The sequence below is a fragment of the Miniopterus natalensis genome, chromosome 10 (genome assembly GCF_054644295.1).
Source record: "Miniopterus natalensis isolate mMinNat1 chromosome 10, mMinNat1.hap1, whole genome shotgun sequence".
NCBI classification, from domain to species: Eukaryota; Metazoa; Chordata; class Mammalia; order Chiroptera; family Miniopteridae; genus Miniopterus; species Miniopterus natalensis.
Genome location: NC_142090.1, coordinates 27,539,071 through 27,562,910, shown reverse-complemented (window position 1 = coordinate 27,562,910; position 23,840 = coordinate 27,539,071). Strand labels below are relative to the sequence as shown.

The following is a 23,840-nucleotide window of genomic DNA, read 5'->3' as shown; positions in this document are numbered from 1 at the left end:
AGTCCCTACATACTCTACTTTTTAGCTGAATGGGCAAAATTTCCACATTTCTCTCCACTGCCCAGTGTTACCTCTCTCCTGCCCTTCATCACAGCCATCAAACTGCACTAAAACTTGGAGGAGGAGCTCTTAACCACCAGTCTACTCTATCCTCAGACCTTAGTTTCTTTCCTTGCAACACAGGGTTAATAAAACTGACACCCTTCCATCACATATTTTGTCAACTACTCATTCAAAGATTAAAATGTTTAAAATAGTTTAAACTATTTTTCAATTAGTTCAGGAAACAACAACAAAAATGGCATGTTTTCATATGAACCATTGTTTAGGGTGGAGGAAGTGTATTTTAATTTTGTCTTAAAGGAAATCTGCATGACCCATGTACTGTGCAACTACCAAGGGAATTAACTGGTAGAACAGATTTACACCTGCACAAAATACATATTTCCTGCCTCTCACAGGAACATGTTGATGTTTCAGATATAAAATACATCTTGTTTTCTTTATCAAAACTTGAGAAGATGTTTCTTATTGGCCATTATTTCAAAGCAGAGGAAGCTCATATTCCTAAAGACACAACTGGACTTCCCCTTAGCCACTGTGAGCTGTTTAGGGAATTAAGAGCCAGGCACTTTTAATTTTGTGGAGGCTAAATGCATTTTGATTGTATATCTATATGCTTAATCTCATAGCAATTTAACAGTACAGTTTTAAAAAGTGCATGCAGCACAGTCAGGCATGGCTCAGTGGTTGAGCATGGACCTAGGATCCAGGCGATCGGGGTTCGATTCCCGGTCAGGGCACATGCCCGGGTTGTGGGCTCAATCAATGACTCTTTCATCATTGATGTTTCTATCTCTCTCTCCCTCTCCTTTCCTCTCTCTGAAATCGATAAAGCCATATTTAAAAAAATAACATAAAATAAAATAAAAAAATAAAAAGGTGCATGCAATAAATAAACCTTTCCTGAGCCCAGCAAGACATTACAATACAAATGGACATTGATAGATTCAATGCATCTAGAGACTGCACTGGGTCATCTCATGTATGTTGCAGATATCAAATGCAATTACATTTTCTTATTTACAATGATTAACTGGAAAATATTCTGATTTCTAGACCCAAGTCATGAGAAAGTAGGAGATTGGGAGGAAAAGAAGCAAAGATAAAGAAAAACTCACAAGGCCTCTTCACCCTGTCCTGCCACTTGCTTTGTGCTGGACTGGACATTGCACATGCAAACATCAGGATCCCCACATCCATTACTTTGCACAGTGCTGCCATGTGATGACATGATCAGGCTCAGGCATTGACTGAGTATTAACTTACTACTCCTGCCCCCAAGAGGTTTAGAGTTTATCCGGAAGCACACATGTAAACACATCTGAATGAAGTCATGTAACGAAGGGTCAGCCAAAATTGGGCACAAAGCAGAGAATTTTCAGCAGTCTCCAAAGCCAAACACAAGTTCACCAGGCACTAGAGGCAGTAAAGGGGTCACTGTTTTGGTCCAACAGAGAGAACCGCAGGACCAAAAAGGCCCAGAGACCTGAGGACATTTGTCATGTTCTGGACACCAGTAACAGGTCATTGTGGCCAGGACAAGAGACACAAGCAAGAGCTAGATCAGCAGGGCCTTTGTGCCCCACCAAAGCATCTGTCCCCTTGCAGGTTACAGCAACTCACAGAGTTCTTTTTAGACCAGGAGGTAACCTGATGAGCTATAGACTATACTAGTTAAAAAGCCTAACTTCAATGCAATGGGGAAAACCAAGTGGTGCTAAATGTGCAAGTGGAAATGAAACAGGAGAGGGACTGCTCCCTCCAACACTTTCTATAGGCGAGCTCAGGAACAGATTACTTACTCCTCCCATGGTCCTTTGCAAAGGATGCTATTGTTATTACCCACAATCATATTCATTTTGTAGATAGAGAAACATAGGCTTAGCTATTTGCTCAGGATTACACAGGTAGGTGGTAGAGTCAAACTCTGATTCAGAGTTTCAATCCAGACAGTGAGACAGACCTCCAGGGCCCAGTTTCTTAAGCACTGTGCTACCGTGCCTCTCTTTAATAATTGTTTATGATCCAAGCAAATAATGATGTCACCACGGTTTTTTTACAGTGAGTGGGAAGCATTTAGGAAGGGGAATTCTAGAAGTCATCTGTTTTGGGAGTGACAGGCCTGCAGTTCTAAGGCCAGACTCTAGATCCTGGCAGGTGGGTTGGGGAATGAGTAAAGGACCAATGTAAAGATGAAGGTAAAACCCTAGACCTCAAGAAATGTAGATGCTGGGTGAATTCCCAACAAGGCAGGAAAGATCAAGTCCCAAAGACCAAAAGTGGGGTACAAAGTGGAGTGTGGATAGTGATTAGAAGTGGAACATGCTCTCAGAACCAGATAAGCTGCAATGCTCACTTGTGTTGAATCGCCTGAGTCTTTTATTTCATTTTTCAGTCCTCACAGAGAATATGCTTTTTTTATTGATTTTGAGAGAGAGAAACATTGATGTAAGAGAGAAACATTGATCGGTTACCTCCCATACATGCTGCATCCGGGATCGAACCTGCAACCTAGGTATGTGCCCTGACTGGGAATCAAACCCACAACCTTTTTGGTATATGGGGTGTTGCTCCAACCAACTGAGCCACCCAGCAGGGGCTGAATCACCTGAATCTTTTAAAGCACCCTGATTGCCTAGGTCACCACAGCACCTGGGGTGCAGCTGATCCTGTGTGAATGTGGGTAGGTGTCAGAGAATGAAGCAGGTCCTGATGGGTACTCAGCAAGAACAGCTTCATTTAAGGTACTGTTTGCCTGTTAGATTTCTACAGGCATCTGTGCCATTACCCCAATATGTTGTAAAAAACAGGAAACAATTGAGGAAAACCTTAGTTTTATGCTAGTGGGAGAAATGCATATTTAATTCTAAAAGTAGTTTCTCTGGAACTTCCTCCCTAGTTATAACATATTCGTTCTCAAAAACAAATGCCAGAAGTAAAGGACAGACTTAATAGTGCATTTTACAAGGTACTGTTAATCTCTCAGAACAATTAAAATGTTCCATCAATCCTAGCTCACTATTTGCCTTTTCTACATTATTAGCAGTAATAACATAAAACTGGAAATGGGCATACCAATATATGTCAAGGAATTGGAATTGCATTCATTGGATTCCATCACCAGTTATTTTGGTTAGATCAACAGACCTCTCTTCCTTGCTTGTTCCTGAGCATCAGGCTTTTTAGTAGGGAGAGAAATTGTTTACCAAACTGTTTTGGGTAATCCCCCCTGCCTGCTCTAGTTATAAAGGTAGAAATGAGAGTCATTCTCAGATAATGTGCTTCCCAGAAAGGCCATACAACAAATACAGGTGTCCCTCCAAAATGCATGCACACTTTAACAGCTGATAGCTCAAATTTGAAAATGAAATGTATTTTAATAAACACTGTCTTTATAATTATTCAAAGTGTGTGTACACATTTGGGGGGGATACCCTATATTTAGGAAGCACTTACTCCACAGCAGGCATGCAGTAGGTCCTGAGTCCTGGTGCCCAGGAGCCTACCTGACAGAACCATAGCCACCTGCCAAGGCTCACCTCAGATATCTGGGCCTCCCTAAGCCTTCCCTGGCAGCCCCTCATCAAAACTGGTCATCTCTTCTCTTGGCTTCCACCACATATTGTTTTTATTTCTATTTATTCAAAACCTTCTAAGTATTCGACTTCTCTTCCCCATGCCTCTCTCCCCACTTCTCTTCCTATTTCATCCCTGAGTCCCTCAAAGCTTCCCAGTGCCCACCGCCGGGCGCCACACTGCGTCTCGTTAGAAAATGGACACCAAGTTGAATCTGCTGAAAGTAATCTGAAATTCCTCTTTAAGAAACTGAAGGTCACCTGTAAGCAAAGACAGTAGGATTCATTATTGAGTGTCTTCCTTTATCCCTTTTCTCTTTATAAGCCACATTTAAAATCTTATAAGAAAAAGTATATCCAAATAATTAATAAAGGAATCCAAAAGCATTCATTCTATTTACTAATGAAACGAGAAAATGTGTTCTAATATGTGTATATATTTATTAAGATTTTTGTTTTAATCTCCATTTTGAGGAGGACACAAATATGTGTGTTCGGTGACATCCCAGGGCCTGGAGGACAATGCTAATTTCCTAAGCATCTTGGAGCCAGGCAGGCAAATTCCCAGGATGCCAAGAGATGCTATCTGGCTGCTTCTTATTGCCCCCTGGTGCCAGAGGTGTGAAGGCTGAGAGTTGCTTCTCAGGCCACATGAGAACTCCCCTGCCAAGAGAGACATAAAAGACTCCCTGTTGAACCCCCCATGTGCTCCCAGACAATGGCAAACATTAGAGGAACATCTAAGTCAAGAGACATCCCTGAAGAAAAACTCTAAAATCTTCTATGCCTGAGGGAGACAACAGCTGTGAGTACCTGAGGCTCTTCCTTCTTTCTGGCTTTACTGCTTCTAGATGTTAATTGCACGGAGCTCTGAGATTTTACTAGCTGGGAGGCAGTGACCATTAATCCACTTTTCCAACAACATAGAAGTTTCTTTGTACCTCAGAAGTGGTCTCTCATAGATTTCAGATCTCTTCTACAAAAAAAAAAAGAAAGAAAGAAAATACTTAAATGCCTCCAAAAGGGGTCAGACATTATTCACTTCGTTATTGATATCTGTGCCAAGTGAAGGGACCATTAGCTCCTTTTCCAAATGTGTTTCTTTTCTCATCTCCTATGATAGGGGGTGGATTTACTGTATAAAATTAAACTTGTCAATTTGATGCCAAATAGTTATCCATCAACAAGCTAAGTACAGGAAATCAGGATCAGGATTCAATTAAGAATAGGTAGGACTCAGAAGCAGCCATCAAAAGAGGGCAATGATGTGCAATGTGAATCTCGGGTGTGACTGCATCTAATATACAGCCAGGACCACAGTTTTTGCACATGTAATATTTTATCAATGACTAGAATGAAAAGTTAAGGACTCTCAACTTACAAATGACACCAATTACAATGACCTTGTTAGTATCTGTGACAAAAACAACATCAAAGTGATTTTGACAAATTGCAAATAGCCCATAAAAATAAGATAAAGACCAGTACAAAGTAAAATAATGTTTTGTGAGCAGAAATAAAACATAGAAATACTAAGGAGGAAACAAATAGGTAAATACATGAAAAATAAGAAAATACCAGGAGAGGGTTATCATTTCTGTGGGAGCTTGTGATGTGGGAAACCAAGATGCTTGGTAAGCATGATTGTAATAATTCTACAGCCTCCAAGACACCAAGGTCTCCAGGGTGAAATCACTATTGTAAATTCATCCTTAAATGAATCCACCACGCTTCATACCCCTTGGGCAACAGGGAAACCCAAACTAAGTCTATTGATTGTTCCTGACCATTAAACATAGCAATAATTTAATGATATTTTAAAGGAAGTGTAATGAATGGAATCAAAAGGACAGTTGTGATCAAAACAAATGTCATATATAAGATTCTCTGCTTTATTTGCTATTGGTCAGACATTAAAAGTAGATTCCTGTTTTGATCTTATGAGGGAGGCAGATGTGCTAGAAAGAGCAAAAGAAAGGAGATAAGGGATAGAGAAACCCCTTGCTATGCCTGGGGCAGGACTGTTTTGTCTGAATGATTTGTTAGAAGAGTCGGAAGGGAACATGGAATGACAACTGCTTATGGTTATTGCGAGGTTATTATGAGACTTATAAGAAAAATACCACTCAGACACAATCACCATTCAGACAAGGAAAAAAGAAGAAGGGGTGTACACTTTTTTTGTGTGTGTTAAGTTACATGGTAAAAGAAATTCCAGGTCATAAGTGGCTAATCCTAGGACTGTGTCACAAGAGGTGGTTTTGTAACAGTTGTGTGTTAAAATCCCTTACTTGTCTGTGTAACTTCTCATATCTGTCGGTGTATAACAACATTGACACAGCCTCATAATTAAGCATATGCATATGTATGAACACTCCCCTCTTTTCCCTCAAGATACCTGGTTTGTTTGGGGCAAAGAGGAATTTATGTGGCAACTCAACTGTGATTGAGAATGCAAGTGGTAAACATTTGAAAGTAGAACACTGCAAAATGCATGCATTGTATGTACCAAAAGGTCAGTATGAAACATCATCTTTATGGCAAGCTTGCCTCCACTCCCTCCTACACATTGCACATTCACACAGTTTTTCAGCCTGTATAAACCCCTGTTGTTACTAAATTCATGAGAGAGTGCAGTTTCTGGAAAGGGTGGCTGTTTTGTGACTTTAGACTAGTGGTTCTTTACTCTGGTGGCAAGTCATCTGGGGAATGTCTATAAATAGTGTTGTATACACCCCATCCCTAGAAATTCTGATCGTATTGATCTATGGTGGAGCCCAGGCCTATGTATTCTTTTTTTTCTTTCTTCCTTTTTCTGAAAGCTCCACAGATGATGCTAATGTACAGCCAGAATTGAGCCTGGTTTGACTCTCAGAATAATAAAACTATGTGTCATCATAAAACTTTCAGGAACGTAACGGCCACAGTGAGGAAATTATTACTTCTCATTTTGGGGACTAAGCATTTTTATTGGAATATGATATTTGTCATTCAAATTCCCATTACCAAGACTACTTTCGGGAACTCTGCTGTAGCAACACCATAAGGCAGACTCTGCATGTGAGGTAAGCCTCATGCTCCTTGTGCAATCTACTTGTTTTTCCTCTTTCTTTTCTCGTTCTTCTATTCCCTAAGAGGAAGATCGGATTGTTAGAGTGTCAGAATGTCGTCTCCACGCCCCTTTTCCTACCTTGATTCATGGCTCAGGCATACTAAGAATAGAGAAGACAACATGCACTGTTTTTTCCTAATGGTCCAGCAACATTCCTGTGTTGCCAGTGGTTACACGGTTTCACTGGACCTGGACACAAGCAAGTGTCCTTCACTTCTCCAGTGCCTGGCACAGAGAAGAGACCCCAAGTCACTGACAAGTGCTTTGCTAATGCCAGTCACTCACCAGAGCAGATGGAGAAACTAAGCTTCAGAGGAAGAAGTTTCCAAGACACTGATACTGAAGGTTACTTTGGGCTTGGAAAAGTCACTGTAGCATCTAGACAGCAGTTTCTTCATCGAGAGCAATCAAGAAGTTGAACCTGAAGATCTCTGTCACTTTCCTTTCTAAAATCTTTCATTCTAATTGACCAATATTCATAAAAGAATGGAAGCCTGTAAAAAACCTGCTTTTTAGACTTTGCCAATTGTCATTCTCAATCTTAATATTCAGGCTGTTGGGCTTATTTAAGTCATCTTTGAAATACTGAGCTATCAAAGGATGGAATGCTGGCTGCAAATATACCACAAATGAACATTTGGCTGAAGATCAAGAGGGGGAGTCCTCTTCCTCTTCACATCTGGGCTCAGAACTCTGCCGTCCTCCCTGTTATTGCCCTCGCCTCCAAACTGGCTGTTTGTGTTCCAAGATGGATCAGAAAATCAGTACCAGAAGTTGGTTACGAGCTTTCAGTACTTTTTTTTTTGTAACCAGCCAATTCCTCTTAGTTCATTTAACAGAGAAGTGCATAATTGCTTGCAACTTTAGTTAAAGCAATGGTCTTAAACAGTTCTAGCTGGACAGAAAATACTGGCTTTCTGAATGCCGACGGTTGTCACATTCGCCTGGTTCACATGGCCACATTTCTGAAGCTCCTTTTTATTTTTTTAGTCCTCACCTGAGGACTGTTGATTTTTAGAAAGAAGGGGAGGGAGGGAGAGAGAGAGGAGAGAGAGGGAGAAACATCTATGTGAGAGGGAAACACCAATTGGTTGTCTCCCATGCCTACCTCTATAGGGGATCAAACCCAAAACCTAGGTGTGTGCCCTGAACGGGAGTCAAACCCTAAACCCGTCAGTGTACAGGAAGACGCTCCAACCAACTGAGCCACACTGGCCAGGGCTGAAGTTCCTTTAACAGGCCACCTGTGAGCAATAGGATCAGATGACTACAGGTCAGAAACACTGTTATTTTGAGACAGATTTTCCCATTACCCAGCTATAAAGAGTTTGTTTTTCTCTGACTTATATGAAGTTTAACATTGAGGACCCTGTATGATTTCAATCCCATCACTTAGCACCCTAGCTATATGATTCTGAAGGTAAACATAAAGTTGTTTGAATTCCAGACCTGAACATTCTTAGGGAACTCATCAGCTCCCTGAGCAAAGCTATGCCCAAATCTATAGGTTTGAATCCAAATTTCACAATAAGCAACAACTGAATTTACCTTTCATTTCGTTAGTAACCTTTTGTCCACTTTTACCAAAATTACTATGACTGGGTTAAAGTAAATGAATGCAATCAATGTATGCAATTACTAACTCTTAAGCTAGAAAATAACACATTCAAAACTTTCTTTTCTAAAGGAGATTTTATCAGGTTGGTGCTTGAGTATATGGGAAAAAGAAATATAGCTTAGCAAATGGTAATGTTCACTAAGTCATTCATTTATTCAACAAATATTAACTTAGTACCTATTAGATTCCAAGGAGCTTACAGTCTAGTAACAAAAACAAACAAATAAAATTACACACATACATACACACACACACACAATCACAACATTAAATACAGGCTGGATGAAAAAAAAGTCCAGGTAAGAAAAACAGGTGAGAACCAGAAAGAAGTCTTTGAGAAAAGGACATTTAGGTTAAGACATTACAAAAAACTCAGAGTTTAGACAAGTAAAACATGATGGAAGAAGTGATCCTAGGAAAATCAACAGCAAATGGGAAAGCCCTGAAGTAAGAAAGTTCGTGGGCCATTGTCCTGGGAGAAATTACTCAAGATTCCAGTCTAAATTTAAGAGGTCAGTGATTTGGGAAGGTACAAGAAAGTGACTTCCTCTATTACCTTAAAAGTAAGGGAGTGTACTAGGGAAGGATACCTCCCCTCCATGGTAGTGATTCTTGAGTGAACTTCAGCAGCCAGAGGCTGTCTCTATTTTATTTTCATTGTCCCCTTTTCAGTGACATGTAGCCAGTTCATTAGCCCTGTCCTAGTTTTGTTTACTCATTTCATTATTCTATCCTCCAAAAGTAGGTGCTTCATAAATACTGAATGAATGAGTGAAGTTACAAGGCCAAGTACTAAAATTTCTGCAATAAACAAGAGAGCATTCTAGGCTATAAATATTTCTAATCCTCAGGTCCTATCTCATATCATATTCTGATTTTCTAGAGCAGGGTTTTTCAACCTGGGATAATTATCCCCCATTATGTAGCCTAGGGAACATTTAGCAACATCTGGAGAAAATTTAGGAGGTTCTACTGGCTTCTAGTGAGTAGAGAACAGGAATTCTACAGTACACAGGACAGCACCCCCACTGTCACCTAATGACAAAGTGCCAATAGTGCTCAGATAAAGAAACCTTTTGGTAGAGGTTGTGGGCTATGTCTAAAGAGCCATATAATAGGCTCTGATTATCTTTGCTTAGACCTTACAAGACCCTGTAGATCCTTTGAACACTTGCAAAGCAATGTTCAAACCTACAGAGATTTATTTCATTCATTTTCTATTTAGTTAACAAACAGACTCAAAGCACTGAAGGGAAAAATATTCCACTAGTGCAGTAAGACAAAAGCTACTAGTAACCCTACTTTGACTTAACTGAATAGTAGGAAACCACCTCTGCCATCAGGAAGGGAACTGTAGAAACTAAAAAGAAGTTAATAGTGTTTAAAGAGCTCTGGTTCAAACAAATGTCTATGCAGGCCAATTGGTAGCCTGAAAATGCTGAAGACATCTAATTTCTTATGTCTTTGATAGAATGGAAAGGGCTTTTATTTTCTTTAGTTTGGTAATTATTCATATTTATCCCAAGACACACCCAGAAGTTTAAAGACTAACAAGCTCCCAAGTGTAAACACAGAATTTTGTGAGCTAGTGAGGCCTCCAGATGAATCCTTACAATTGCATGTTTGGATAAAATAAGATTTCCATGCATTAAACATTAGGGCTGCCTCGGGCTACAGGGAGAGGGGGACTGACTGGGAGTGACTGATAATGTGTATAGAGTTTCTTCTGAGGGTGTTGAAATATTCTAAAATTAGATTGTGGTAATCGCTGCACAACTCTGGGAATATATTAAAAAGCACTTTAAATGGGTGGGGGGAAAGAGGCAGGACTTTTCTATTTGGGAAGAAAATTCTTAGACTTTGAAGGCCTGTAGTTATTTCTCCTCAAGGATGGCAACATAAGTGCCCCCAAAGTATCCCTCCTCCCAGTTCAAGTTCAATGTTCCTACCATTAGTCCTTGTGTAGCCAATTTTGCACTGTTCACAGTTCCATGTCAATTGTTTGGTGACACTCAACATCAAACAAGTGCCACCAAATTGATAGCAGAAGCTTGATGATTAAAAAGATATGCAGCCTGCTTTGAATGAGCCATCCACTTTTTTTTAAAGAATATCTTATTGGTTTTTAGAGAGAGAGGAAGGGAGGAGAGAGAATCATTGATGTGAGAGCCTAATATTGATCAGCTGCCTTCTGCACACCCCTACTGAGGATCCAGCTTGCAACCCGGGCATGTGCCTTGACCAGGAATCCAACCAGCAACCTCTCTGTGCATAGGACAACTCCCAACCAACTGAGCCACACCAGCCAGGGCGCCATCCACTTTTTGTGATTAAAAAAACTTGGTGCTTTTTGTGATAATAAAAATGCAAGACTTTGTGGGCAGGAGAGATGGTTCCAGGCTCCTGAAGTGATCTCAAATGCACCGAATGTGGCTTTAGGTTCCCGCATTGGATCTCCATAAGAAAAGGTGGGCAGCCTACGCGAGCAGTAGGATCCCTTGTACTGTTGTGTCATTGAGGATAGTTTTAGCTATTTCAGGGGGATGCATATGTATTCATTTCCTAGGATTTCCTTAAAAAGGAACACATACTGGGTGGCTTAAAGCAACAGAAATGTATAGCCTCACTGTTCTGGAAGCTAAAAGACCAAAATCAATGTGTCAGCAGTGCCATGCTCCCTCTGAAACCTGCAGGAGAATCCTTTCCTTGTCTTTTCCTAGTTCCTGGTAGTTTGCTGGCAATCTTTGACATTCCTTGGCTTGCAGCAGTATAACTTCAATTACATGGCCTTCTCCCTTTTTTGTCTTCACATTGCCATCTTCTTATGAAGATGCCAGCCCTTTTGGATGAGTGGCCCACCCTACACCAGCATGGTCTCATCCTAATTACATTGCAAGACCCTGTCACATTCTGGGATGCTGAGGATTAGGCCTGCAACATATCTTTTTGAAGGGGACACAATTCAATGCATAACAGAATTTAAACTAAGAATGTATATTTTTGTTTCGAAATAGAAAAATTTAGCTTAAAATTTTTAGGTATAGTACAAACCCTAGGGGAAGGCATACTCCTTTCTGAGAACAAGAGATGGAGAAACCTAATAGTTACCTTCAAACAAAAGGAAAGTAAAAATAAAGCAAAAGAAATTAATCCAAAGCAAATAGAGTTCCATCCACGTGGTGTTGGCATCTTCTCCCCAAGGCATATTTGGTCTCTTTGTGCCTCCTGTTTATAATAAACTCTGGAAGCTGTCACGTTTGCTAGAGATGAGCTAATCCTTCTTGCTCACTTAAAGGGAGAATGAAAAATAAGCAGCCACCTCAATGAAACAATTTCAGGGATGCCAAGAGGTTCTCCTTTTCCAAAACATCTCCTCCATCCTCCCAACACTGTTCCTGAAATCTCTGACGTTTTCCCACTTCTGGTTCCAGGCCCCTGGGCCAAAAGCTCCAGATGTAGCACTGACCATTGCCCCAGGCACTGCCCTAAACATTTTTCATAACTTATTTAATATACAGAACAATCCTATGAAGTAGGTACTGTTATATTTGCATTTTACAGATGAGAAACTAAGGCACAGGGAGGTTTAGTAGCATATGTGAGATCACAGCAGAGCTGGGATTCAAACCCAGCCCTCATGCTCTCAAGCAGGTCATCATATTGCTTTTCAAAATAGGAAGCAACACAATAACTAACCTACTATTGTACCCATCAGGTCCTCTCATCTAGCAAAGAATGAAGCCCAAGGCAACTTTCTGTTTCTCAAAGTGTCCTTCCCAGACCACCTGAGTCAAAATGGGGGTAGGAGGTACAGATAGCTGGGTCCTACCCTTAGAACACAATACAGAATCCCAGGAATCTTCATTTTAACAAACATCTCCAGAAAAATTGAGTATATTAATGTTTCAGAAACACTGGCCCTAAAGGAATGGAATAAGGAAAAGGTACAATATTATGATAAACCAGGAAACATCAGGGAGAGGTGGGAAGGCAATGGGGACCGGTCAGTGAAAGGAACCAGAGGCCCTGGCCAGACAGGAGCTCAGCTGCTGGGAGTGAGAATAACATTGAACGTGGAGGTTTAACAGCAGAAGAAGGCTAGCTGCATCCTCTTGCTTGGATCACACACCGTTTCTTGGTGGAAACAGTTATTTGCTGAGACAGGGAAGGCATTTTCTATTAGTTTGGATGGGAAGCTTGGGTGCAGGCAAGGAGAGCATGTGGATTCAGAAATCCCTATGTGACTGTCTGAATGAGCAGGGTTGCATAAACAGAATGGGTGTGGGGTGAAAAAGGGTGGTGTGATGGCGGGAGAACTAAATGAGGAACTCAGAGACCTAAGTCCTGGTTTGGTCCAGTCACTGATTACAACCTCCCTGAGCCTCAGTCTCTTAGTCTGTAAAATGGAGAAAATAACACCTGCCTTCCAGGTCTTCACATACGAGATGTAATTTATATTATATGGCCTATGATATAAATTGCTGCTAGTCTAAATCTTCTGTAAGAGTCTACTCCATAGATGCCTGAAATTCATTAATGACACATAAAGAAAAGACAATTGGCCTTGCTCTGCATATCCACCTGCACCCCTGCCAGAAAATAAAATAGCCACCCAAATTCATTCGAAGTACAAATTATTAGTACACCTCCTTTTCTGAACTGAGGACACACACACACACACACACGCACACGCACACACACACACACACACACACACACACAAACATGAGAAAAGTGGATACTCGAGGCAACAAAGAACAAATTTACTCTCCTCACCTTCTCCCTTCCCTGTTGGGGTGCTCTGCCGATCCCCTACAGGCATGAGCCCAGCTGCTCCTCTGCCTCCATCCCAGCTCCCTCTTGGAAGCCCTTTCTCATCACACTCCAGTGTGCCCCATACTTTGGGGCCAGGTCTACACAACTGTAGTTATTTCCAGATCATTGGGACAAAACCCAAGCAAGCAAAAACATGCTTTAATCAATATTTTCTAAAATAATTTTTCCTTAAAGGTGAAGACTTCTGATTTGAATTTCCCCCTCTTTTGTGGGGCTTTCCATGTTGCCCAAGTCATCTAAGTGATAACCAACTCTCCACTTAATTTTGGTCAGAATGGTTGTGGTTTTATGGAGCTATGGCAAATAAGATCATTTTGAATAAAATGGGATACCAAAAATTAATTAAAGTATACTTGTGATACCAGGCAAAAGATTCATAGGAGATACTATGTTGATTAGTGTAGTGTTATGTATGCCTACGTCTTTACAGTGGACACATAATCCTTTAAAATGTTATACATATTGAGGAAATATTTATTTGATAATTAATATGTGCATAGCATTAATAGGTATCACAGATGATACCAAGATGGGTACAAGTGTACAGACCTGCCCTAAGTTCTGGATTGGTCCACCCATTTGTTAGTTAAATGAATCTTTCCTTAATGGGAAAATAAAAGACTATTTTTCAGTCTTATTATGAAGATAACATAGAACTTCTCAAGTTTGTGAAGAGAAGCAGATAAGTGGGCACTATAAATGTGAAATATCATTATTCTAAAGCCTCTGTAATGTCTGGAAAGCAATAAGAGGGAGGTTAGTCCAAAGGGAGATACTCAAAGATTCCAGCTGGAGGCCCAGGCCAGGGACGGCAGATCCCTCTGCATCACTCATCCTGCACCCAACCCTCTTCTCTTGCTCACAGAGGTGGGTAAGTACCCACATTCTACCCTCTCCAGTTTGAAACCCTGATTAGTAATGCAACTTATCCCTTCCTCCTCAAGAGATAATCCTGCGATTTGTGCAAAGTAAATTGCCTCGTACCTGCCACCCCAAGGCAGCCCAAGAACATGTCAGTGTTCCCATCCAGGTTTGCATGTTTTCTAAGGCTGTGTGTGTGTGTGTGTGTGTGTGTGTGTGTGTGTCCTGGGAATCCTGGTAATTGCAGGCATTAACAACATAATCCAGGCCACCTGCTTTCAGTCAAGGCTGTAGGAATACTGCATCCCTTTCCCCCAGCGGAGCCAGTTTGGCCCAGTAAACACATGAGTATTTGCCCTTGCCCCCGACAAAACACACTGGCATTAAAGCAAAGTTCCTGTGTTCTGGAAACATTCAACTGTGCTAGTCCTCAACCTTCTCCACACCCACACACTCACGCACAACATTGATTCCACTGACTTCAAAGGCTGCTCAACGTGTTGGAAATATGCGTGAGAACAGTGAAGGAAGTTTGAAATGTCTAATCCCTCTTTATGTATGACTGGGTTTGGTATATACCTTAGGATTCTAGAAGTGCATATTTGATTTTTTAAAACCTGCATTTGTTTATCCTGGGTTTAGAATCATGAAAATGAATCAAGGTTTCTACTGCCAACTTGTATGTTTTTCATAATAAATAATAGTCATTCATCCTTGTCCAATAATACATATTTATAGGCTTAAATTAGGGAAAGCTTTTCAAAGAGAATTTCCATTCATTATTCACCAACTTCCAGATGCCCCACACAAGGGGCTCCCAGAAAGAAGTGGGAAGCAAACCAGGGCTTCAAGGCATAGAGGGGGAAGCGCAGCATAGACAAAAACGGAGCTGTCACTAAATGGAAAGGAGCATAGCACACTTTTCAACTTTTGCATGAAGGAAAGGAAACATTTTGTTAAAAATACAGATTCCCTGGGCCCTACCCTGGGTAATCTGATCTGAGTCTGAAATGGGGCCTAAGCACCTGCATTTTTAAGCACCCCACACTCACCCCACAGCTGATCCTTTGCCGCACTGTCCCTGCTGAGAGCCTCTGGGAATCTAGGACCCCTGTGCTAGTGCATTATAATCAGAAGTCCATATTCAGTGATGGGTTTTCTAGATGGAGCTGGCTCTTAGTCTTTGGTGTATACCTCAGTATAAAACCAAGCCGCTTCAGGTGTATGAACTAATTGTATTACCAATGGCCTAACATTTTTCTAATATTCTGTTTGACATGAATTGTAAAAAGCTGAAAATGCTGTATTTCCTGCTCATATATTTCTGGACTTTGCTCCAGAACCAAATTCCTGGGTATTTACATACATTTATTATATACATTTTTCTATAAGCATGAAAATTGAATTAACTAGTAGAAAAGAGCAATAAAATAGAAAATAAGGAATGATGGTAAAAATAAAAGTGGTTGCTTTGTAATTAGATTGTATTAGTTTTCTATAGCTGCATAACAAATTACCCTAAAATTTAATGGCTTATAAAAACAAACCTTTATCATCTTACAGTGTGTCAAGAATCCAAGTGTGACTTGACTGAGTGGTCTGGCTCAGGGCCTCTCACAGGCTGCAATCCAGGTGCCAGGGCTGGAGACAGCTCAAGGGCCCCTTAAGAGAGAGAGGATCCACTTATGAGTTTACTCCCATGACCAGTAGCAGGGGTCAGGTCCATCCAGGCTGTTGGACTGAGGGTCTCAGTTTCCCAGGGGTGGTTGGCCAGAGCCCTCCCTCAGCTCCTTCCACACAGGTCTCTCCACAGGACAGCTCACAACCTGGCAGCTGGCTGCCAGCAGAGCAAGCACGCTAGAGAGCGAGGAAGGAAGCACGATGGATGCTTAGCCTTTTATAACCTGATTTTGGAAGTGACATCCCATCATTTTTGTCATATTATATTTAAAAAGAAATGTCTAAGTCGAGCCCACACTCAAATGAAGGGCATTATACAGGTCATGAATACCCAGAAGTAGAGGAGGGGGAAATCATTGGGAGCCATTTTAGATGCTAACACAGAATACATGCATTTGTTTCTTTCATAGGGAATTTGTCATCCTATTTATTTCTTGCTAAAACTAAATGTTAATGTAAAAGAAACATTTTTCTCATACAGGTTAGGCAGCATATTCTGGAATGAAGTCTAGTACACTGGTTTTCAACAGGCGTGCCACAAGAATCTTTAAAACTTGCAAAACCAGGTTATTTAGTCAGGGGCACTGACCTCTTTTCCCTTAGATTGTCAAATAAAAAAATTACAACAGACAATACAACAATAGCTGTATGGTGTGAATGAATCAAAATTATACCTATTTTTTTGTTAGATTGGCAAAAAATGTACTTTTTGGTGTGCCACAGAATTTTAGTAATTAGTTTATGTGTGCCATGAGATGAAAAAGGTTGAAAATCACTGGTCTAGTAGTGTTGAAAAGATACATTGAGGTTAGACATTGTACTCAGGTTTCTAAATGAGATGTACACTTTCTATGCCAACCGACAGAAAAGAGTGTTACTGTATCACTTAGGAATGCTTTCTGCTATAAGTAACTAAAAATATGAATAGCTGTGGCTTAAAACTAAGTGTGTATATGTCACATAAGGAAAAGTCTAGAGATGAACAGCTACTGGCATTGTTTTTACAGCTTAATAACAACAAAAGTAGCACCTTTTATTCTCTTGGCCTTTTAATCATACTTGTCACCTTCAGGTCACAAGATGACTTCTGTACATTAAGGCTCTATATCATATTCTAAGCAGGATTAAAGGAGCAAAGGGCCACAGTATATGTTTCTGTCTCTTTTCATAAGGAAGATAAAGCTTTCTTTGAAGTCTCATCCAACAGATATCCACTCAGGTCTCGGCTAGAACTAGGTCACATGCCTACCGTGAACCAATCACTCATCAAGGAGACTAACATTACTATGGTGATCTAAACCAACTATTTGTGAAACCAGAGAATTATTGCTATTAACTGGATAATGAAGATTCTGGGCAGAGAAATAGAACTGTGGATGTTGGGCAGGCAACACACAAGTCTTCAGTGAACATCTTGTGTGTTGTTATTTATGTGTTCTATATATCCAATGCAATCACAGTTTTCACTAAGAGTCTAAAAAGGTATCTTTCCATAGAAACAGAATATGAAAGCATCATTGCTTATGAAATCCTAGATGTACTTAAAGTTTCCTTCTTGAAAATTCCTTATTCAGAAATAAAGTGTCCAGGTTTTTTAGACAAAAATGATCCATGTTTTTAAAACCTTGTGTACATATAAAAATTTTTTAAAAAAATATTGTCATCAGATACATATAAGATGAAATCTTCTGAGATTTACTGTATTAGCTCAGTATTATCAAAACACAACAAGACAGATTGCTTTTCCTGACGTCTGCTGCTAGATTTCTGTTAGCTTATGTTTCTGAAATTATAACATCATAAGTCAATGTTGCACAGAGGTATTTAATGTCATTTATAAAAATGTAGTAATATAAACTGTTGACTCCTTATAAAGCATCTATTAAGACACAGACATATCACTAAAGCACATTTATGTCTTTGGTCTTGAAATCTACATAATGATTCTTGCCAGAAGGACAACTTGTTCCATAGACTACAGAACAGAAAATCAGTTCTTGGAGCAGTAGCTCAACCTCATCTGAGGGATCCCATTCTAAGAAACTAAATGACACACACACTTCTTGTGCTTTTGTTTGTTTATTTGGAGGTATTTTCTTTAAAAAAGCAAATCTCTAATTCCTGTTTTGGTTCAAATCTAAGTGAGCAGGTAAAGTTCTGGTCCAGCAAAGACCTGCCTCCTGTAAGGCATAAGAGAAGTGAGTCCCTGAACAAATAGAACTCCAGAGTGATAGCTTTGATGAGGAATAATTAAACCAATGATGCACGGGAGCCATGAGCACATTGGGGATTGTCAGAGAGAGACACTATCATCCATTGAACAACAGACCTGCAGGACCCTTTGAGAGCAAGATGGTGTTGAAGTTCAGATGCAAGCAAGTCTAGTTGCCGTTTGCATTTGCTGTGGAATGTAGCAGCCAGGCTGATTGAAGATGTGTGGTGGTAGCCGAAGCCGTGGTGGAATTGCCCAAGACAGTTCCTAAGCCTGAATTCCAGTCCTATGTCTGCCTTTAAATGGGAAGATATCCTTGATTCAGTCATCTGACAGCTTTGGCCATCAATTCTTCTATCTCAAATGAGACTCCATTTCTTTAAGGATCCCTTCAGCTTGAAATATTTATGAATCTGCTGAAGCCACTATACTTAAATTGATATGGAATTTTGAACTGCGTTTAAATGCAATGACTGATTACTAGCAGAACTTTGTTGGGTTCAGTGAATTATCAATATATGTCAAAAGATACAATAAGGGCATTTTATTTTATAATTCCCTCCTGTTTTTTTCACCCTGGATAGATATACAGAAATGTCCATGTTCATGTTGTGAAAAGGACATTTCTCCTAACTTCACACAAAGATACCTTTCAAGTCATTGTCTCTTAGAAGGCAATGAGAGACTTACATGAGACTTAGAGATATGAATGGGATAGGTGGAAAAGGGATGTGAGAGAGAGATTAAGTTCCTAGGGAAGTTGTATGGAGCAGGGCTGGACCTAGGCCTGGGAATCAGGAAGTTACAGTGTTAATCTCAGCTTTTCCACTGATTCACTTGGGACCTTGAGAATGTCTGGCCCATTTTAATTGTTCTGTGCCTCAGTTTCCTTATCTGCCAGTTAGAGTGAAAGTCCTTGGCTGGGTGCCCAGGATTGTGAGAACATACTGTGCAGGGCCATGAAAATACAGTCAGTCCCCAAAATGGAAAGCATCCTAGTTACTAGATGTCCTAACCTAAAATGGAAATGTCAACAAGACTAATACCTTTAATAATCAAAATGTGAATGTTTTAGGAATTAATTGAATAAGAATATCATAAAGGGCTTGTCACCCTGGGAATATGTAATACATCAGACTTTAAGTAGGACAAGTTCCAGCCTTGCTACTTAGCATTTGGGTGACCTTGAGTAATTTCTTACCCTCCCACTGCATCCACATCTGTATAATGGGGATATTGGAGTTCGTTTTAGAAGGCTGTGGTAAAGATCATTACAAATGGAAATTAATTCTTTTGAGCCACTGGTGGGGTTTGAATTCATAGCTACTATGTACTTTGCAGCTGGTAGTTTCTCTTACTACAGTTGTCACCCAGACAATCTTAGTCACCCAGAGCAAGGAATTTTTTAATGCTACTACATATTGAGCATTTACTGTATAGCAATGCTCTAACTCCATGCTAAGCACTTTACGTAAATTATCTCATGTACCCTTCACAAAAACCTATTACTATTCCTGTTGCAGAAATGGAAGTAGAGAGAAACTAAACTTTATTTCTGGCTCCACTGTTTTCTTCACGTGCCTTGCTTTCTTTTCTCAGCTGCATCTAATTGGCTGTTCTCTTAAGCCACCTTATATTTTCAAGACTAAAGCAACAACTAACTGAATGTATTTATATAACATGTTATTTTTGTCATGTTGCTGTCCACCCCTGGAGACCTGCTCTAAATTCCCTTGGATAGTTGAGAATAAATCATGCTCACTGGCAGTTTCTGGAAAACACTGAAAAAGCAGCCATCTTGAAATTTTTTAAGCAACTAAAAGCTTAAGAATTTCCATTATTTTCATTGAAAACAGCATTTATATTTATGCTTAGAAAAATAAAGTTATTATCAAGAAATCTTATACACAGGCATATGTTCGTAGATCTCCACTAATAGTCAACGGTGTATATGACCATGTCGTGATGCTGTCCTCAAGCACCCTACTGTGGAAATTCTTAGTTACCAAAAGGGTTCAATTCAGCAAACATTTTTTAATGTGCCTTTTAATTGTGAGATATTTGCCTTCAAGAAACTTTAAAAAAATATTTTTTTAAAACAATATGGTATTGAAGAAAGCATCTATATCTTTCAGACCAGATTCAAAACTCAAATCCACTTCTTATTTACCTGGACAATTTAACATTTTGAACTTCACATTCTATAAAATAGAAATAATATATTGCCAAGTTTCTGTGAGTTAAATGAGAAGAGTGTCTGATCATAACAGCCAGTCAACAAATGTTTGTGACTTCTCTTCCCTTGGAAAAGAATCTCAAGGCAAATGTGCTTAAAGTCTATTCTGTAAAGAGATAGGAACCCTTTGCTTCAGGAAAATCCTTCCAAAACTCCATTGGTAATAGATTCTTTATTTTCAAACAAAAGAAATGTGCTTTGTACATTGTACACTCAAAACATATATACCCATTTCAGAGCATTCATGGACCATCTTTTGACGCAAATTAAGAATGTTTGCTCTAATGTATTAATTTTGACTTCACCAAATCCTCTTACAAAACAAGGTTGTATTTTAAAAATAAAATTATTTCTGTATCTTGCAGTTCAATGAAGGAAAACTGCAGGCATTTATTTTTAATAGCTTTGGGAAAATGCAGTGTTAGAACAAAACTCCATAGTAGGCAATTAAGTAAATTGCACAGAAACTTCATTAAATGATTGATCTGACTTACCACATATTTTGTACAACATTTTAAAAACACAAGTTAGTGTTTAGTTCTGAGTCTAGATCTAAATGAGCAAAGAAAAAAATTAGAATGATAATAAGTCTATAAGTTCATTTACACAATTGTGGACATACCATTTTTACATATCACATTATTAGGACATTGGACAAGAGATCAAGAAACAGGATGTTATAGAAAACATACTGTAACTATTGATAAGCATTATGAACTTTTTCCAAAAGATGTTTTATTGTGTTGACAGCAAGGTGGTTCCTTGGATCTGAGAGGCTCCATGGAATCACCGAATCCTGAGCGTGGCTGTATTGCTGCTAGCAGTAATCAACTTGTTTGAGGATCTACATTAGATCTCCTTTATGTCTGCGAACACCAAGCAGTAGAGCTGGCTCTGTCCCACTTTGGGGAGTAATTGTTTTATCCAGTGCTTCAGCTTTTGTCTATATAAATTCCTCCACAGGGATAAAAGCTCCTGAGAATTAATTGTGTAGGTGAACATGTACTGCGGGAGAGAAAGCTACTGGGAAAGGGGCCATGTTTGCATTCTGGCCCCACATTTGTAAAATGACAACTTACCTTTCCAGATTGGTTTGAAACCCCAGATCACATGGAAACAATGCATGTAGTAGCATTTGGTAACTCTTAAATGTTATGTGACTGCAAACTAATTTGATTACTACCTAGTGGTCACCAAAAAGGACTACTACATGATTTATTTGATGTGGACCACTGATACTTACATCTGTCCTTCAACTTTATTATTTCCTTATCTGTCAAGTAAAGTACATATAGTTAAAAAATGAAGCTCCCTCTTAACATTTTTTTAACTGCCTTCCTTTCTAACTTTCTTTTTGATGTTAATGTCACCTCTGTTCTCCCTAGAAGGCAAATTAAAAGCTCAAAGCTCATTTAGGCTTTTCTCTATCCCAACCTTGAGGTAACCAAGTCCTGTGGATTCTTCCTTTTGCATTCCTAAAATTCATTCTTTTTTTTTTTTCTTTTCTTTTCTCCATGGCCACTATTCCAGTTTTGGCCCTACCATCTCAAACTCGGGATACAGCAACAATCTCTCTGCCTTGAGTCTCTTTTCCCTTTTCCTCAGCCTCCACACTGCTATCAACTTAATCTTGATAAATGACTGCATTGATTGTGGCTGCAGGCTGCATTCTTTCTCTTCAACATCTTCAATAGACTTCCTACCCCCACTGTAAATAAAAAATATTGAGCCTGGCCTCAACAGCCTGGCCTTTCCAGCAGTGGCCATACAGGTCTATCTGCTTGTGACACTCACTGTATTATCCTTCCTTGTTCCTGGGTTCTTGCTCACACCATTTCCAACGTCCCTTCTTCCTTCCTCTCCAAATCATAGCCCATTTTCCAAGCCCTGATCAAGACCCACCACCCCATGAAGATTTCTTGAGTCCTCACAATGATCTAATTTACTGAAGAAATTCTAATAGTGGAGTGTTCAAAAAGTCAATCAATTAACTAACTACACCTTAATATTGTTTGCATAGTTGTCTGAGTAAAGTTAACTTAAGTAGTGTAATTTTCTGAGTGCCTTGCATACTTATCCATGTTGCTAGGTTTTACTTGAAGGCAGGAATTTTATAATATCCATTTGGTTTCCCCTAGAGCAGTGGTTCTCAACCTTTCACATAGTAAAGAAATACCTGAAGAAAATGTTAAAAGTCCTCCTGGAATCCACCCCAGAGATGCAACAAGATCTGGGCAGATCCCAAATATCTGTTTTTCCAACAAGCTTGAAGTGATGCTGCTGCTGCTGAGTACCTTCAAGCATCTCACTGTACATAAAAGCTAATGTATATTTATGGATGCTCAGTAGGTTTTTTTTTCTTTTTTCCACTATTTCAAGCTCACATACTATTCCTTCTTCCTTTTAGATTGACTTCGAAGATGTGATTGCAGAACCAGAAGGGATACACAGTTTTGACGGCATCTGGAAGGCTAGCTTCACCACCTTCACTGTGACCAAGTATTGGTTTTACCGCTTGCTGTCTGCCCTCTTTGGCATCCCAATGGCGCTTATCTGGGGGATTTACTTTGCCATTGTTTCTTTTGTGCACATCTGGGTAGTTGTACCATACATTAAGAGTTTCCTGATTGAGATTCAGTGCATCAGCCGTATCTATTCCATCTGCATCCACACCCTCTTTGACCCACTATTTGAGGCTTTTGGCAAAATATTCAGCAATGTCCGCATAAACGTACAGAAAGAAATATAATGACATTTCAAGGATAGAAGTATACCTGATTCTTTTTTTCCTTTTAATTTCCTTGATGCCAATATCAAGTTTTAAGTTGCTAGTACAGCAACAATATATGAGTGAATTTTCTTGGTTCATAACAAAGAAATCACTCTCTTAGTTTTCATAACTATTATTTGTCTCTTCTAAGCTATTTCATCTATTTTTTGGGTGGTCTGAATTTTTTAAACCCATTTAAAATGTTTCCCTTACATTTTTACTTGCATGTGGGTCATTGTTTTATTGGCTGTGTTATTAACCTATTCTTGAAAGATATTTTGAGAGAAATATGAAGTGCCTGCAACCTCAACTGCCTATTTTAAAATGTTGATAATTTTATGGTAAGGGAAGAATGCCAGGGTATGGCCATTGATTGTACAGGTATGTGGCTGGTTTTAAACAAATTCTTCCCTCACCATCTGAAGTGTTAGTGGGTTGCTCCCATTCATTTTAACGATCCAGTGGAATCTAGTGACCTTTATCAAAGTAGAAAGCATACTCTGCATTCACACAATTTAATGCCTTACCCTTCTTGAAATTTTAACCTGTGATACTTTCTGTGCCTGAATATTTGTTACATAGATAATGAGGCTTAAGTGCCTTCCTGATCATCATATTTTCCTTCTCAAATGGACTCCAGCTGGTCAATTTTCATTAGGTCAGCAACCTCCGTGGAGACCAAAATTAGAAAATCCATTACTTACTTCTCCACACTTGTTTCTGACTCTGAGAACAGAGTTGGATGAAGCTCATGTCTGCACTTGATCACACAACATCTTTATCCATGTCAAGTATGGTCCACATCAGCCCCACGAAATGAATTAAGGTGGACAAATGGGCCTGAGTCCTATCTGGACTGGCAGGAGTGGAAGCCAGC

General features: G+C 39.6%; 1 protein-coding gene across 1 annotated transcript in view; it reads left to right on the top strand.

The window, feature by feature from the left end:
- The window catches only part of CAV1 (caveolin 1), a 31,501-nt gene extending 8,031 nt beyond the window's left edge, over positions 1-23,470 (top strand). The window contains exon 3 of the mRNA XM_016201633.2: positions 22,601-23,470. Within this exon, the coding sequence (XP_016057119.1) occupies positions 22,601-22,942 (342 nt within the window). The 3' untranslated portion in view covers positions 22,943-23,470. The remainder of the gene's footprint in view (positions 1-22,600) is intronic.
- The last annotated feature ends 370 nt before the right edge of the window (positions 23,471-23,840 follow it).